This window comes from Phoxinus phoxinus (assembly GCF_949152265.1).
Source record: "Phoxinus phoxinus genome assembly, chromosome: 9".
In the NCBI taxonomy this organism is placed as follows: Eukaryota; Metazoa; Chordata; class Actinopteri; order Cypriniformes; family Leuciscidae; genus Phoxinus; species Phoxinus phoxinus.
In genome coordinates, this window is record NC_136884.1 from 13,120,704 (window position 1) to 13,138,634 (window position 17,931).

The window sequence follows — 17,931 nt, forward strand, 5'->3', positions numbered from 1 at the left end:
GTAGCTCGATGCAGCACAGTAATGTGTTTACTGACAAATATGCTTATTGAGATAGCCTATTATTATTAAATGAGTTAAGAGCACAGTAGAAAATCAGTTTTTGCTCTGTTGGTGTTATTTAACATGTCATAGGCACCATTCTGGTCATTTATTGTAGGGGAGACGGCGTAATCATAACGGGGCAAATGAAATGCAATAAAAATAAATAAGCAGCAGAAATAATTAACTACTGTATTATGTTTTATCATTTTTAGATATTTGTATTATTTAGCATTTATGTAGGCCTATATATACACACACGTTTAAATTATTTGAAATTTAAATTATATATAATTTATCTAAATTGCTGACATGAACGACTTTTCACACCAACAATGGCATCAAGATTATATCATTGCTGTACAGTCAGAAGGAATTGTAGTTGTAGAAATGACATGAGAATTTAAATATTAGTATTGAGAATCATGTTTTAAAAGTCAAGGGACATGTTATTTAGATATCATTCTAGAACAAACAGATACATTTTTTAATTTAATTGCATAATTAAAATAATAAACGTATTAAACTAAATAAACATTATACTGCTTAACGGGTAATTAATGCACATCAAACATGTGGCCTACAAGTGGAAGTGATTCATTCATATAATGTTAAATGCACTTATTAATATATTATATCAATTGGTTACTTAACGATAGGCTACTGTGTGAAAGCGTTAAAAATTCTACAGACTGAATCTACAGACTTTGCCAAATAGTAGCTAGTGTGTGAGTGTGAGCGAGCGAGCACACTTGTTCAGTGCGGGCTGTGCAGCTTTAAAGCGCTCGCTCCATGATGCCTTGCGGTGTCCCGCTCGCTCGCGCTCACTGTATTTACTCGCGTGAGAGAGAGAGAGAGCGCAGATCTGCTGCTGATGTAACGGGCCACACTGACTGAACTTCAGCGAGCGGACCGTCCGAACGGACCTAAACCGGACCGCATAAAAACGACATCAAATGAAGATAGTGTTTACGATACATTCAAGGAAAAGCTAGATAATCTGATTAAATCTCGGTTCTGCTTTGGGGAAGCGAAGCGGACCCGGACTGAGGATATTGGCTGCCCGGGACTGCAGACACACGCAGGTAATGTTAACGTTACGCAAATGATTTTAAATAAAATTTTAAATTTTTAAGATTTTAAAGCCCGAGAGAAGGGCGACATGTATTGAATCTGTTTTCACGGGGGACCTTTACATAGTTGTGACGGGACGCGTTAGCTACATGAACGCGCAGGATAACAGACGCATGACACGAGACTGTGCAGTCAATGTCGGGTCTTTTATCACCAGCTCCAGATCTACATATGCGTTTTAACGGGTTAAATGACAGTATGATGGTGAGTGTTTTCCATCAGATCAGCAGCAGGCCTGCAGCCCCTCCTAAACTTACAAAACACACACCACTGCATCCCATAAACACTAATTACGACTCTTCAGCCGTGGCTTTATATTAACTTTCATTAATGAGTCATCACTATTAGACATTTTAAAGAGGGAGAGAGCTGTCACAATGACTGTCTCTGATCATAAGGGTTTGAAACAAAATATTTTGAAGCTGTTTATTGGTAGGGTCCATTATCTTACCCCATTAAAAGTGTATTATTTACATATACTTCATGTCATGTGCCTATACAGAATTTGCTTTTCACTGGAGTAAAAGTGCAACTAGCCACATCCTCACTGGTAATGTTGATCAAATTCAGTAATTAGTTTACATTGCAATATGATGGCGTTAAAATATTTGAATCCAAGTTTAATGACATTTCTAATTATTGAAATGTGTGATCTGTTCAATGGAGTTTAAAATTCTGTCATCATTTATTAATCATTATCCATCCTATTTTAAGTAGCAAAGAAAGGTAGCCTATTTCATGTGAAAGTTAAAGACTTATGATACCGCTATATGTAAACAACTGAGAGAATAACGAAGTGCAGTAACCAGTACAACTATTTGTGCAACAACAAGTGCGTTTATGATAATGATAATCATTATTAAAATAAAATAAGAAATTGTTTGCCACGTTAAGCAGCTTAACAGACAGTTTTTGTACAGCTAAAACAACTAGAAGCGTCTGACTTTAAAATGGCGGAACACATTATGTAAAAAAATGATGTAGTAAATGATGACAGAATTTTCACTTTTAGCTATACTTTCTCTTTAAGCATTAGGCCTATGTGATGTTGCTTAATGATTTATTACTTGAAGTTATGAATGTGATCAAACTATGATCTCAAACAACAAAGGATCCAAAATCTTCAAAGTTATAAACATACTGTCATACAAACTGTAAAGTTAGATGCACTGCACTCTTATTAATATCTATTAATAGGAATGTTTTTGTTAAGGTGGCTTGATTGCATAAACCGACTATCAGAACTTGCACAAGAATATGCAGTAGAGGCCAAACTGTTGCCTTTGTGATTAAGGTAATGCACTTTTCAGCACTCATCAGCATCAGATTGAAGTTTTCTACATGTCCACTCTTGGTAAAATTTGCTAAAAAGTATGATAAATTCACCCGCCAAACTTGTGCGAAACCAAAGGATGCCTTCCTATTAAAATCGTTGTCTGTTAGGGAACAAGGTCCTATACCACAATCCCAATGCACCATAATGTCACGTCTGATGATCTTTAACAAATTCAAATTAGCTTTACTGACAACCAAGTGAATATTGGCTATGTTTTATTCATTTTAATCATGTTTACTTTGTTTCTACATTAGTTCTTCTAATGAACTAATGTACCACTCCTTCAGATGCAGCAGGCAGCACAAGACCCACCACAAATAGACCAGATGGAGTCATCTTAGTAGACACAGGATATTATGTAAACATTGGATTTGTATGTGCATTTTTCAGCTAGCTTTTCGGACACCACCTTCCTCTGCCTCACTCACTCGTAGATCTGTTTACACATGCCTCATTCATAGATCTGACTCACTCACAACCAATTACACATCCCTCCGCCTCTTATTATACACAGTCTTGTATGACAACAGCTGGCTCATTAAACACCCACTGATCAGATCTGCTGATCGTGGATTGTTGTACACGAGAGTGCTAAATAACTCCAGCGCACGTCCAGAGGAAGAGAGAAAAGGCGAAGGAAAGCTGAGGAAGCAGAAGGCAAAGTAACACTCCAGAGGTAGTGAGATGGAACTGTGCTGAGAGATGTACATGTAATATCATGAATAAATGCATGGCAATGCAGATAAGGATCTTGAGTAGGCTGCAGAAGGCTGTTCTACTCTTTTGATGAGTTGGGAAGACGAGATCTGCATCCACAGATTTCCACAGAATTGGAGCATCCTTTTGAAGTTGTACACGTTTTTTTGTTAAATATGTGTGGCAAAAATGTTTGGTCAGGGACTTTAGGTAATTAAAATATCCCTGCTTTAGTATTTTTGCTGGTTTCTAATACGAGTGTGTCACAGGTCACAGACAGTTCACTTCCCTCTTCTGAACCCATACTGACCAACTCAAGGAAATGAAGGGATTTATCTGTTGTGCAAGAGAAAAACAATGACAGAGAAACAGAAAATCGCCTTTTGTTCTCTGGTTTCTTTGTTTTGTTAATGGCACTTTGCATTCATTTACCAATATTTATTTTTCCTACTAATTAGTGGGGCTTGCTAATGCATCGGAGAGTTAGTTGTTTTTAACCTTTAACCCTTAACCTTAAAGCCAAAAGTATACTTCGTTTTTTTAGCGTAAGCTATAGGGTATGCAGTGCATGTGATCATCAGCATATGCAAGTATTGTATGCTTGCAGTCGCTGATACTCTGTTCAGTCTTTTTTTCTAGCACTCATTTGTCCGAAAAGTATAGCAACACTGCCATGGCTGTTGTTTCACAGTCAAAAATAGAAATGGATGAGATGGGGCAGCAACAAACTACTAGAGACCACAACAACAATAGACACCCGCATTAGTAGTGCATTGACAACTACAACACCCTGGCATTATGGTGCACCAAAAATGCTGGGTTGTTTCAACCCATGTTTGGGTCAAATATGGACAAACCCAACCATTGGTTTAAATTTTAAAATTAAATGTTTTAACCTAATGGTTAATTGTTTGTGCAGTGACTCTCAAAACAGTTTTCCTGCTCAAACTAAATTATCATATTATTTACCAATGAATGACAAAGGAGAGTTAAAACAAGATTGAACTCTCTCTTGCCTAAAAGCAGATTTAGAATTTTGTTTAAATATCGCTAATTAAACGTTGTGTTGAATGGCATGCGGGGTATACATATGTCCAACACCCCATCCCCCACATTGTTTGTGAAAGAGCCACTCGATGTATTCACCTCAGACTAAAGTTACTTTGAGTTAATGAATCTTACACAGGGTTTTTTCTCATCCTTAACAGAGGCTGTACTGACAAACAATTTTATTTTGAATGGTTTAAATTAAGTGTCAGTTCGTGACTCGTTGGTGTGTTGTTCTGCTGTGAACTCCTGACAGGACAAAATTATACAGTGGGACACTGGACAAAAGTTAAAATAAAGAGATTGTTCCTTAATTGCTGCTGTTTGTTAGTTCCCAGGCCGGTCACAGCCGGCCATGTGAGAGATTCACAAAACTGCAAAAGCATCACCATGGAGATGGATTGTTTGTGTCCAGTCATGCTGTGAGGCCTGCAGGGGTGGGCGTCTCTCCAGCAGACCTTTGTGTTTGCCTGGACCCTTGTTAGAAAACACACCGGTCCTGAGAAGGTGTTCATGTGCTGTATATAAAACTCCAAGAATCACAGCAACTGAAATGCTAGACAGCGGAACAAGCTTTCATCTCAAACTACATCTTTAAGACGTTTTTTTGTTTAGCTGATTAAAGGACTGACCAAATTATACAACAGAAAAGCATATTAAAAGGACTGTACTGCCAACCCTCACAGCTTCGTTTTCATTTGTGACCGCTTAAGTATGATAGCTACCCTGACTAGTTTTATAAACATTTGACTTACTGTGTGTTCAACAGAGTTAGTAAAGCGAGAATGGATGAACAACATTGACCTGACAGAGCATGTGAGAACGCAGCATGCTGGGACCGTTACACCCGATGGGTTACTGTTGGATCTAGCCATATGTGCTGTACTGATCTGTGTTTATGGACGTCAGACACGTGAGTCGACTGGAATGTGAGTTTAGATGCACTACGTCTTCTTTAGCGGCTGTCTTGGCTGCACCTTACAGTGAAGGCCCCACCAAATCCTTGAGTTTGTTAAATTTAGCCCCAGGTCATGAAGCCGAAGCTAGTCTGGTGCAGATGCCTGTATCACTCATGTCTATACAGTTAAACACAAATTCGGCAGCTGACACATAATACTGTTGGGGGTAGGGCTTTAACACAGTGGTTAAAACATGCATGAAAGCAACACCACATAACTGTATGCTGCTTTGATAAACTGGTGGGACTGAACTTTGCATTAACAAGCTCATGAGAGATTTCTGAAGCAGAAGTGAATGATTGCGTTACGTACCTTCTTGGCCCGATGTCCCTACCCATGAGAGACTGATTAAGATATTATGTCAGAGTATCAAAACGCACACCAGAACAGAATTAAAACTAGATGAGACTAGATGCGAGTAGTGCCTGGGTGGTTGCTAAGAAGTTTTAAGTTCTTTTAAGTGCATTTTAGGGTGGTTGTTGCTATGGTGTTCCTTGTAGCAAAGCACCTATTGTATAGCAAATAGGTGGTTGCTTACTGGGCCAAGTCAAAAGAGCCCAACCCTCTAAGTCTCTATGATATTATTCCTTGAATCCCTCATTCAATTTGGAATTATTTTGTTTTTGTTGTTGCTACTTTCAAAATTCATCTTATTCATCTTATTGTGAATTATTCATCTATGCATATCCTTATTTTTTTTGAGCAGGTAATGTTTGAACAAATTTAAATGTAAACAATAAATACCATTTTGTAGCTCTTTAATGTGTTGTGACAGATCGCTGAAGCGCTTCAGTTCAAGCGGCACATGAACCAGTCATCTCTTCCTACTATAGCACGAAATAAACATGAATGAACATTAGAAGGTATGTTGTTTCAACTGCGGAAAGATATCAATACACACCATTTTTCAAACTCATGTCCACAGACGTTAATCTACTAACTCTTCTGTCTGGTTTGTTTGTCGGACAAAATGGCGGATTCTGCGTTATGATTGGTCAGATCGCCTGTCAATCAAACTCCAGGCCGAAGGGTGAATTGTCATAACTTGATATTTCGGTGAAACGACAGACTTCTCTGTGGTGACGTATGCAGGACTTCACCAATCATTCAATTCTCTGAAACCCCTCATCTTACAATCGACTGCAAGCTCACGTTCAGATCTGCCTCCATTTAATCAAAACAAATTTTTTTCCGATGATCGTATGTAGGGCACTGATTCTTGAGAGTCGGGACAAAACACGTTTTAAAAAACTTTTTTTTAAAATAGACACTATTAGAGTTATACGTTTCTGCAGAGAAAGGTCTTAGCTATTTAACCATGTAAAGGAACAGGTTTTAAATAAAAACACATTTTTAACAAATAAACATGTTTCCCTTCAGAACTGGATTTGTGTCAACTCCGTCAGACACACTAAAAAGTAAACAATTTTAATTCTTCCAATCCAACAAGAATCTAAAGTTCTGAAGTATATTGTAATAGCGTTTAGTTACTCTGATATGTAAACAAAATACAATATATATAAACTTAAGTTGTGATTTCACACTATTCTGAAAACTTAGATTTCTAAATATTTGTATTTTCAAACTTTGATTTTAATTTCAATATTGTAAAAACAAATTCCTTAAATAAATAAAACATAAGAGGATGTAGATCAGATGGTCCTTTATTACAAAAACAACATCAACTGAAGGAAGAATATTTTTTTTCCCAATTTTTTTTACAAAAACATACATCCAAACGTCGAAGATCTGACGGTGTTGACTAAAAACTGACGGTGTTGACGAAAAACTGACGGTGTTGACGAAAAACTGACGGTGTTGACGAAAAACTGACGGTGTTGACAAAAAATTTGTGCATTGCTGATTATTGAACAGATGTGCTCTTTAAACACTACTACTAAAACTACTCCTTGTTATTAGAGTATTGAACTTACTGTAAAGCAAACTATAATAAACATATTGCACATACACCATTTCCAACTATTTTAAATTACACCGTTTTCAACTATAAAAAACAAAAAACAATAAGGGAAACCAGGGGCCGTGATAATTTTTTTATTGTTTAATTTTGGCCATATCGCCCAGCCCTACACTGGCTTCTCATTTCTCTATCTCTACATATATAAATATATATATATATATATATATATATATATATATATATATATATATATTAAAGTGCTGGCAAAGTTACACGTTACACAATAAGCAGACCACTGCCTGCCCATTCTCTACAAGTCAGATGCGTATGGTTAAATAATGTAATGCATGCTATGTATGTGCATTTATGTGTAAATAAAACCCTGAAATAACAGTTTAACCCTTCACTATATTCACAAATAATATTATATTCGCACATTAAGAGGTTATTGGTGGATTTGTCAACTCCGTCATCTTACAGGTCAACTCCGTCAGACATAGAACCTGACGGAGTTGACGTCTGACGGAGTTGACGTAAGGGCATGTATTTTCCGCCAAAACATGTATTGTACACTGCAGCTAGGTAGTTTTTCCTCAGTTGCTAGCTGTCCCAATAACCTCACTAAAATGCTTAAATTCAATCCACTATGGTTTAAAAAAAAGTATCTTAACAGAAAGATGGTATTGACATGGTGCAGCTGTGACCATAGGAATATTGACATTGTTTGTCTAAAATATTAAAAAATCTAAAACGTACTAGAGCATGTGTGGTAGTGCTGCATTCACCACAGGCAGGGAGATGAAAAGGGGTCCTCGGGATATAGCTGACCATGCTATTTCCTGATTTAAAGAACTTTATGAAAAAATCTGACGGAGTAGACAGAAACTGAGGACACAACTTTAATAGGCAGATTTTTATGGAAAATATTGTTTTATGTTGACTTCATGCATTGTTTTTTATATTTATACCCCTTATTTTTTTTTTATATATATGTTTTCACAATTGTAGAGCTTTTTTCAAGTTTTTTGGGATGGTTAATATTGTGACCTCTTGCTGAGGACAAGTGCAATAACATGGAACTTCTAACCACAGACCATACATTTAAACAAATTTTCCCCAAAAAGATAAAAAAGTTTATTCCAAAAATCAGATAGGTATATACAATTCCTTTAGATTTAACTTAGTAAGAGCATGTCAATCATGATGAATTTATAAATTTTTGCTATAAATTAGACTTTTCTATGTAGGACATGTCCGACTATCAAGAATCAGTAAGGAACTAATTACATGCCGATATTTAATACTTGGGGTTAGGGGTTTGCTGCAACTTTATTTGTGCAGTGTTGACATACTGATCGCACTATGCAGGCATGGGTATCCATCATAGATATCAGCTGGGTGTGAGATGGCATATCAAGATTTTGCCCACCGCACTTCAGCAGAGACCAATTCAGATTTCAGCCGACCAAACACTCTCAGAGACAGACAGAATGAGAGACAAACAGAGGACTTTCTCTCTTCACAACACACACACTGAAAGACGTATTACCTGTCAAGGGTATACAGCTCATCTCACTTATCCTTTATGAGTGTGTCTCATGGGAGTGGGTACCATCTATAGTGTTCACACAGGCCTGTTTGGACCAGTTCTTCAGCTTGAGCGGTTCACAGCTAAATAAATCACTCTCATCACTCAGTGCTACTGCCACAGAAGAGGAAATGCATCAGTTTAGAGTATGCTTTCCTTACCAATGATTTGCAGTAAACAAAACTTGTACAACAAAAAAATAACAAAGAAAAAGGAACAAATCTGAAGCAGGAAGTTACAAGCATACTGTATATTATCTATCTATGGTGCTTGTGTTAAAATATGCTTTTTTTTTTTAATTGATCTTTTAATACAGTGGTTTTAAACTCAATTTACCTAGTTGTGAGTGGGCAGTTCCATTTTGGGCAGTGGGCAATTTTAACTATGATGTGTATAATTCAATTGATACAAATGATCTCTTTACTCTTATCAGTAATCAATGAAAATTAAATTTACTGAAGTCAGACGGGCAAAATAAATTGGAGTAGCATTGCAGTGAATCAAAAATAAAAATGAGATGTCCATCAACTAGCCACACATCGTAACTGGCTCTTACAGTGTAAATCTCTCTAGTGTAACAATCCTTAAGGGAACAACAGGATAGCATTAAAGCATTAAAGGGGGGGGTAAAATACCAGGTTTCAGTCAATCTCATGTTAATCTTGAGTACCTATAGAGTAATAGTGCGTCCTTCATATCTCCAAAAAGTCTTTAGTTTCATCATATTTATAAAATAAAAATACAGCTTTCCGATTCTATCCGGAAAAAGCCGAGGTCCTTGATTCTGGGCGTGGGCGGAGCTATAGAGTCAAGCGGGAGCATCCACAACATACAAACTGCATCCACTGTTCCAGTAACCCTGGGTTCTTTGGGAAGCTGAACAAGGTAAACTTTCCCTCACATCCCAAAACACACTTTTTTGGAGACATTCTTGACATCAACCATTCCTATTTAGCGCTGCTGCTGATGATTTCCGGTAGTAGCGCGTCAATGAGCGCGGTCTTTCTCTCCTCTGGTCGACGTGTGCGTGAACGCGCTTTTCCAAGAGCAATGCTCATATAAGGAGTTCCACTCTGGTCTACGTCATTAGATCTACGATAGAAAAAAACCAGCCGAAACGTGTTGCAACCCGGAAGTATGATTTTCAGCACAGAAATTCTCTGTTATTCGTTCAAAATAACTTTTCAAACTTTGGCCATTATTAGCATGAGAATCCATCTCTTTAACACTGTAAACAACTCTGAATATATGAAACACCATTGTACCCCCCCTTTAAAGGCCAAACCACAATATACTGTAGTAACTGAAAATTGATTTGCAAGCTGGATTTAAGGATAACAACAGGTGAGAGCTTGAGCACTTTGGCACTTTGGCACCCAAACCCTCCATTTACACCAATAACTAAAGATGTTATCTGCCAGACTGACACTGTATGGAGTATATTAAAGAACCAATTGTTACTGTTATTGAAGATGGTTCCAATGACAGAGAGGGAGTATTTATGGTTGAATAATTTCTTAAATAAGTGGAATTACCACAAACATTTTTTCTGTCTCACAAGCAGTGATAAGAGCAGCATGCAGACCAGAGAGCTTGTAACGGGTGACTGCAGAAGTGAGGAATGACATCATCCAGATGAGAGGCATGGAGCTGAAGGTGTGGGTGGATGGAGTGCAGCGCATCGTCTGCGGCGTCACAGAGGTCACCACATGTCAAGAGGTTGTGATCGCTTTGGCCCAAGCAATAGGTGAGACACTACATCTGATTGTGAATAACTTGTAAATGTACCACAATGGCACCATTTTTAAAAGAACTTCTTTTCCATGTTTTGTATGTTCCCTTCCATGCTCCTTTTGTTCCTCCTTTCCTCAGGACACAACATAACACTCACTATGGTTGTCTCCTTGACAACAAGCCCTCATTGAGATCAGAGATTGAAGGAATGAAATGCAGTATTGTCCCTTCTAGTTTCAGAATTCGACCCCATCACCCTATGCTGGAAAAAAATGGAGACTGTGTCTTATTTCATTATTTCATGAATAAGTGCAATCTGTGTTCCACTGTGGCGCCTGGTCTTTAGTGAATGTCAGATGAATTTCCTTTGGAAAATTAAATCTTTGTGTCACCATGTTTTTAGAGCTTTAGAGCTTCTCTGTTTAGCCATACACGGTTTGATTAAAGTTAAAGTGTGCAGTTTTTTTTGTATGTTAAAATACCTTCTTCTTTCCCAGCTTAAAGGGTTAGTTCACCCAAAAATGAAAATAATGTCATTAATGACTCACCCTCATGTCGTTCTAAGCCCGTAAGACCTCCGTTCATCTTCGGAACACAGTTTAAGATATTTTAGATTTAGTCCGAGAGCTTTCTGTCCCTCGAAAATACTTTTTGGTCCAAAAATAACACAAAATAAGACTTTATTCAGCATTGTATTCTCTCCCGGGTCTGTTGTCTGAGAGCTTTCTGTCCCTGCATTGAAAATGTATATACGGTATACTGTCCATGTCCAGAAAGGTAATAAAAACATCATCACAGTAGTCCATGTGACATCAGTGCGTTAGTTAGAAGTTTTTGAAGCATCGCTGATGGCGTAAGACGCTGATGACGTGTTATCTGGTGCGCCCGAGCTTCATTTATAGACTGAGGGAAACGCACGCTGTAAAAGTGTCTCATCCGCGACATGCACATTTACGCACCATTAAAAAAAATGATATCCACGCAAACAATGTAGAATAGCTTGAATATAGCGTGCGTCTCCCTCAGACTATAAATGAAGCTCGGGCGCACCAGATAACACGTCATCAGCGTCTTCCGCCATCAGTGTAACTGTGAAGGATTGACAACAGACCCGGGAGAGAATACAATGCTGAATAAAGTCTTATTTTGTGTTATTTTTGGACCAAAAAGTATTTTCGAGGGACAGAACGCTCTCGGACTAAATCTAAAATATCTTAAACTGTGTTCCGAAGATGAACGGAGGTCTTACGGGCTTAGAACGACATGAGGATGAGTCATTAATTACATTATTTTCATTTTTGGGTGAACTAACCCTTTAATATAAAACTATGTGTAAGCCATTCATAGGCTGATTTCCCCAGAGTGAAAAGGCTGTGGCTCCGCTAACGAACAATTTCGTTGTTTGAGTTTGTTTGAACATCCTTATTAAGCCTAGCCCCACAGCACAGGCTCAACAAATGGCCAATAGGGGAAATTTGGGAAACTTGTTTGAATACAATAATCATTTTTGCTATTCATAGTGGTGATGCTACAAGTGCATAAATTATGCACTTCATCTTGAACTGAAAATAGTTACAGTTGGCAGTACAGAGCAAATGACAGATGTTTTAATATTTAAGTGTTTTAAATTCATTGATAATGTACAAGTATTGTATTGCAGGGCGGACTGGTCGCTATACGCTGATTGAAAAATGGCGTGAGACAGAGAGGCACCTGGCACCCCATGAGAATCCTGTGGTTTCTCTGAATAAGTGGGGTCAGTACGCTAGTGATGTACAGTTGGTGCTTCAACGTACAGGCCCTTCTCTGAGTGAGCGCCCCACCTCAGACACCTCTGCAAGAGCTCCTGAGCGCAGCCTATATCGCCAAAGTCTCCCTCCCATGGCAAAGCTCCGGCCCACAGCCAACGATCGTTCCCTCAAACGCCGTGAACCAAAACGCAAGTCCCTCACTTTCACAGGTGGTGCCAAGGGGTTGCGTGACATCTTCGGGAAGAGTCGTGAGGGTGAGACCAAGCAAAGAACAGTGAACACAATCCGCAGCAGCACACCGGCACCTACGCAGGAGCTGTCCCTGCTGGTGCAGTTGCAGAAAGATAAACTGCGCGTCCTAGAGCAGAAACTGCATCGCTGTGAGACTGAGTTGCAGCAGCAATTGACGGAGGAAGAAGAAGAGGAGCTGGTCGAACTAGAGCAGCAGGTCCGCAGGAATGAGGCAGAGATGAAGGAGCATGAATTCTGGGAGAATGAGCTGCAGATTGAGCAGGACAACGAGAGGCAACTGCGTGCACAGCTGCAGGAACTGCGTAGCCGTGTACACGAGTGCGAGGAGCAGCTGGGAGAGTACCTGGCTCGTATTCAGTGCATGGAGGCAGGGCTGGAGGCAGAGCGCCTACAACAAGAGCTGATGGAAACGCGAATAGCAGATGAAATGGAGGTACAGTCGCGACTGGACAAGGCCCGTGCCGAGCTGGACATTCAGGTGCAGCAGGCTGCAAGACTGGAGAGCAACTGCAGAGCTGTGGAGCTCTCGCTTGGGCAGTCAAACATTAGGCTACAGGTGAGATCACCAAAAGGAATATAACATTTCACTTACACTAACATTGCTGACTTTCTGACAAAGGTTTTGACTGAGGTTGCACTCACACTAGAGCTTTTGGGGTGGACAGAGTCCATTTAATAATAATAATAATTCATTACATTTATATAGTGCTTTTCTCTGCACTCAAAGCGCTTTACATTGTCCAATTTGACATCAGCAAGTTTAATTTGGCTGGTGTGAAAGTATCCAAACTCAACAGTAAACCAAATATAAATTATGCAGGTATGGTTCGCAGTTGGTATGAAATCAATTTTTCCTAAATCGCAGAAGTGAATTGCTTTTAATGAATTTGGGATGAAATTGTGTATTTCTCTCTCAAAGATGGTCATATCTCAGGGGTGCCCAGTCCTGCTCCTGGAGGACCACTATCCTGAAAAGTTTAGCTCAAATCCAAACCAGTTAATCAAGGTCTTCAGGATCACTAGAAACTTTCAGGCAAGTGTGTTGGGGTAGGCTGGAGCTAAACTCTGCAGGTCATTGGCCCTCCACAAACAGGATAGGACACCTCTATCATAGCTGCTTGTCTGCTTGGTGAGCAGTCGCAGTCTTTGCATTTCTTGCAGTGCATCAGTGGCAGATAATCTCAAGTGCCGTTCTGTGGATTGACTACCAAAACTTTATACGCAAAGTACTCGTACCAAGTGTGACAACTGCCTCTGAGGCAAAGTACTAATGAATAGCAAAACAATCATGACCAGTACTTTGTTTCATGGAGTAGAAGCATGACCCTGCTGAAACCTAGTGAGCTACAGCTGCTTTGTTTTAGACTCTTTGGCCTTAAGTTCCAACAATGCGACTAATCGGCTTTGCAGAATGTTAGGGACTAGGGTGGGGGTGGAGGGTAGTGGTCACAGATGTTATGTAAAAGATCTTTGCCAGAGCTTACAGATGAAGTGAAGGAGTAGAATATGTTCCAGTAGAGTTTGCATTCACCTAGAATGTTACATAACACAGATACACTTGTATTTAGAGCATTTTTACTCTCTGGACTATCATGGTAACAAATGAGATGGATGTCTCTTGGAGCAAACTCTTTTGGCCTCCCTCTTTTTTAAAAAGTGTGACCATTGTAAGGTATAAGAGAAAACATTTGATTTGATTGTCTATTTAGACATTAGATTCTTTAACTTTTATTTGTTTGATTAAGGAGAGAGAGCAGGAGCTGGAACAGTTAACTAAGGAGCTAAGGCAGGTAAACCTTCAACAGTTTATTCAACAGACTGGCACCAAAGTAACAGTTCTACCAGCAGACCCTAGTGAGGAGGAAGCTAACACAGGTAACGCGGCAAACTCATAAATATTCTTTTATTTTCTTGATTTATGTAAATCAAATGTAACCAACCTATAACGAATGTCTCTAAACTCTGTCAACTTAAAGTATAATCTTTAACTAAAGTCTCTCTTTGTTTTGTCTCTGTAGAGTCAGAAAATCAGTCTGGATCTCTGAAGCGGCTTGGATCAGCCCGACAACTTCCCGCTGACCTAAGAGTTCTGCAGAGCCCCCTGAACACGACCTTTAACCCTGAAGGCATCTATGTCTGATTTTGCACCGACATCAACATCTAAAGGCAGTCAATTTCCCACATGACTCCACATCACTCCGAGACCATGATTCAGAGTCTTCGGTGAGATCACACTCCTTTGAAATACAGAGGTATCTGTTGTTCACTCTACAGAAAATATGCAGTGAGCATGTTCACGGTGAAGACTCCTTCCTCTTGATGGCTATTTGACTAATCCAACCCAATCAGTGCTTTCTCCAAATCCTACAAAGACAACTCCAGCTGAATGTATGCTCGCTTTCACTGGACCCAAAACGCAGTAAGGCTTTGAACATGTTTTGAACAAGGCAACTACTAAACTCATACAGAAAAAGAAACAGAATACATGCTGCCTCAGCCTAAGTTCAATCCATTGACCTTTTGGTGCAAGTTAGAAAATGCAGAATCATGATGTCTTTCATTTCTAGAATGTTTCTGAATCTCCAGGTAAACCTCACACTCAATGCGATATGCAAGCAGCAGGAATTTTAGGGAGATGCAAAGAGATCGTTAAGGGTGATAAATTATGCAGTTTATGTTTTATGGCTCATAGTCATGATGAAAGCTCATAGAAAGGGGTGGGGTTTCGCCTTAGTTTGCACTTTATTGGCCAAAACATCTGCTGTGGAATTTTACCGAAATCTTAAAGGCTGAAGAATAATTTTCTGCGTTTGATCGTACTAATCAGGAAAACAGGTGCATGCCGTATTTTAAAATAGTGTGAAAGTGAGGAAGAGAGGTGTTTTTGCATGAAAGCAGCTTCTTGAGACAAGTGGACTTTGTTACCTTTTAAAATGAAGCAACCTGATTTTGTGCTGAACTGCTTAGTTTAAAAAAGTAGCCTTTTAAATAATGCAAGTACAGAACAATGTAGTTACGCACAAGTCATTCTAATGACTGGTCTAGATCAATGTGTTCTGCCAGTGAACCTTTTTGGCCAATGAATGCATTTTATTTCTGTTTATTTCTGCAAGTTATTTTTTTATTTAGCTGATCTCACTAAAATGCTATCCACATACTAGCAAAGATCACACTAGTTGCATATATTTTAAACTAAACTGTGTTTTACTAGTTTTCAGAACTATATTTTATTTCAGATTAAACCAAAGTGTTCTGGAAGTCATGAATGTAGAGATTTGTAATTGTGCAAAGGGATGCAGCTCCAAAATATTATGTTGATGACATTATTTTTTTTGTGAATGTTTTAACTGTAGTAGCACCTGCTTCCCTTAAAAAACACATTCACAGAGATACAGAATGACTACATTTATTTTTACATGTATTGTGGACATAAGCAAGGAGCTTATGATAGTGTGGATAAAGAATTGCTCATTTAGATTTGCTGCAGTTGCTTCTGGATTTGTTTGGATATTTTTGTAAACTAATTGAACTGATTTCTTTTTTTTTTTTTAAACACTTTTGGCAAAAGTTAACATTTTAACATGATCTTCATGGATGACTAAATCGTTGTATCTCTTCGTAAAAAAGACAGGTTTGGTTTAAAGCCTTGCACATCATGTTAAGGTATCTATACATTCAAAACAAAATTCATCTGCTTCTACATTTGGATATTTTATTTTTGGAGTAGTTGTGTGTTGATTTCACACAGAACTGTTGCTCAGATCTACAAAAGAGCATTCGGTTGTCTGAATGCCGCATGACTTTAAGAACTAAGTCATCTCTGTGTGACGAGGGGAATGTTTGAGACGCATGCCTTTCTTAAAAAAAAAAAGTGTAAATAGCATATAGCAACATATCAATAAGTAGCAAAGATGACTATTTTTAACATGGATGAAAAAAAATTGCACAACACTCTCTTAACAGCTAAAATAAACAATGTTTTTATTTTTAGCATTGTTAGGCTGCATGCACTGACGTTCAGTTTTAAGCTTGTGTGAGAGGCCTGAGGATCCACCTATGGCACTTAATACAGGTATAATACTCAACGGGTTGTATTAAGGTGTAACATGGACTGTGCTAAATGCCCGTATAAATATCTGTGCAATTGTAACAGGCTTGAGGTTTGGGACTGATGTGTGTGCATTAGAAATTAACAGTGTGTATTCTATCACCTGCTGCTATACACACAGGTGTGACTAAAACAACATTAAGCTCAGCTGATAGTTTAGATCAAATGGCATCTCTGGATCACAAGTTTTGACTTTTAATGCAGTACCAAAATCCCTTTGGGCAACAAACTTCTATTCAGCTCTATTTTTAACAAATTATGTTAATTAAACTACTTCATTCTTGAGAAGTGTCAAATGCCTGGAACACACATTGAAATGATTTATGATGACATGTTTATCAAGCAGCATAAACTATTTATGCCATCGGTGGAAAAGGTGCAGTAACATTGTAAAATGCTAAATAAATTTAGAATAGAGCATTGTTGTTTATTGTGTCCTTTTCTGGTTGCTGTCAACAGCCTAGAACTTGTTTTTTGTGTGTGCGATTAGCGAAATTATTACACAGCAGGTCAATCGTGGTAATATGTAGTCAGATATTTTTGTATAATAACCACAAAACTGACCATTGTCCCAGGCATTTTTAAGAAAGGCAATTTTCAAAGTCGCGATGTAACGGAAGTAGTAACAGATCCTTTCTTCTGTATTGTATATCTGAGTGAAGTGGATTATTAAAAAGAGAAAAAATTGGGTGGAGACTTTGTTGGGTTGGGGGTTCTGTCTATTGGTTGTTTATTGGATGGAGGCAGGGTTTGAGATGACTAAGGCCCCATCCACACTACTGCGTTTTCGTTTAGAAACGGAGACCTTTTGCTACGTTTGCACCTCCCGTCCAGACTACAACGGCAAAAACGTAGACCTAAAACGGAGATGTTTAAAAACGCTCCGACCCCGTTTTGCGTTTTGAATCTCCAGAGGGCGTTTTAGTGAAGACGGTCAAAACGGAGGACTATACAAACGATGAAGCCTTGTTTATACTCGACGCCATTATTGAAATGATTGGAGAAATCCGGCATGCATCCCAAGAGAAAAATTTCACTGAAGGTCAAGTTTTTTTGACCTGGTAATTTTTCATTAAAATATCACTCGACATATGCTGGACTGACTTCATCCACTCATTAACTAATGGATAGAAGTAAATCCCAGCTGTACTTTTTTTTCTTTTTCAATAATCTGTAGAAGAAAAGGTATGTTGCTACTTATATTACATTATGACTAAGAATCTGAGGAACAGATTTTATTTAACGTTTACTGTTTAGTAATTCAGCTTGGCAACAGTAACAAAAAGTGTCCACAAAGCTGGTCCTAAAAATATCAGAACAATCCCAGTCTCAGCTTAATGAGAGGGTCCAGCTGGTTAAAGACCTG

General features: G+C 38.5%; 1 protein-coding gene across 4 annotated transcripts; it reads left to right on the forward strand.

Annotated features, from left to right (window-relative positions):
- The first annotated feature begins 728 nt into the window (after window positions 1-728).
- rassf8b (Ras association domain family member 8b) lies at window positions 729-16,001 on the forward strand. 4 transcript variants are annotated; one of them, XM_079622174.1, is made up of 6 exons: window positions 849-1,124; window positions 5,022-5,181; window positions 10,285-10,467; window positions 12,115-13,013; window positions 14,203-14,332; window positions 14,476-16,001. In XM_079622174.1, the coding sequence occupies exons 3-6, from the start codon at window positions 10,356-10,358 to the stop codon at window positions 14,595-14,597; spliced, it is 1,263 nt and encodes a 420-aa protein (XP_079478300.1). In that variant the 5' UTR covers window positions 849-1,124; window positions 5,022-5,181; window positions 10,285-10,355; the 3' UTR covers window positions 14,598-16,001. The 4 variants fall into 4 exon arrangements, with proteins under 4 accessions (XP_079478299.1, XP_079478300.1, XP_079478301.1 ...); XM_079622175.1 differs by having other exon boundaries at window positions 851-1,124; window positions 10,282-10,467; XM_079622173.1 differs by lacking the exon at window positions 5,022-5,181 and having other exon boundaries at window positions 729-1,124.
- The last annotated feature ends 1,930 nt before the right edge of the window (window positions 16,002-17,931 follow it).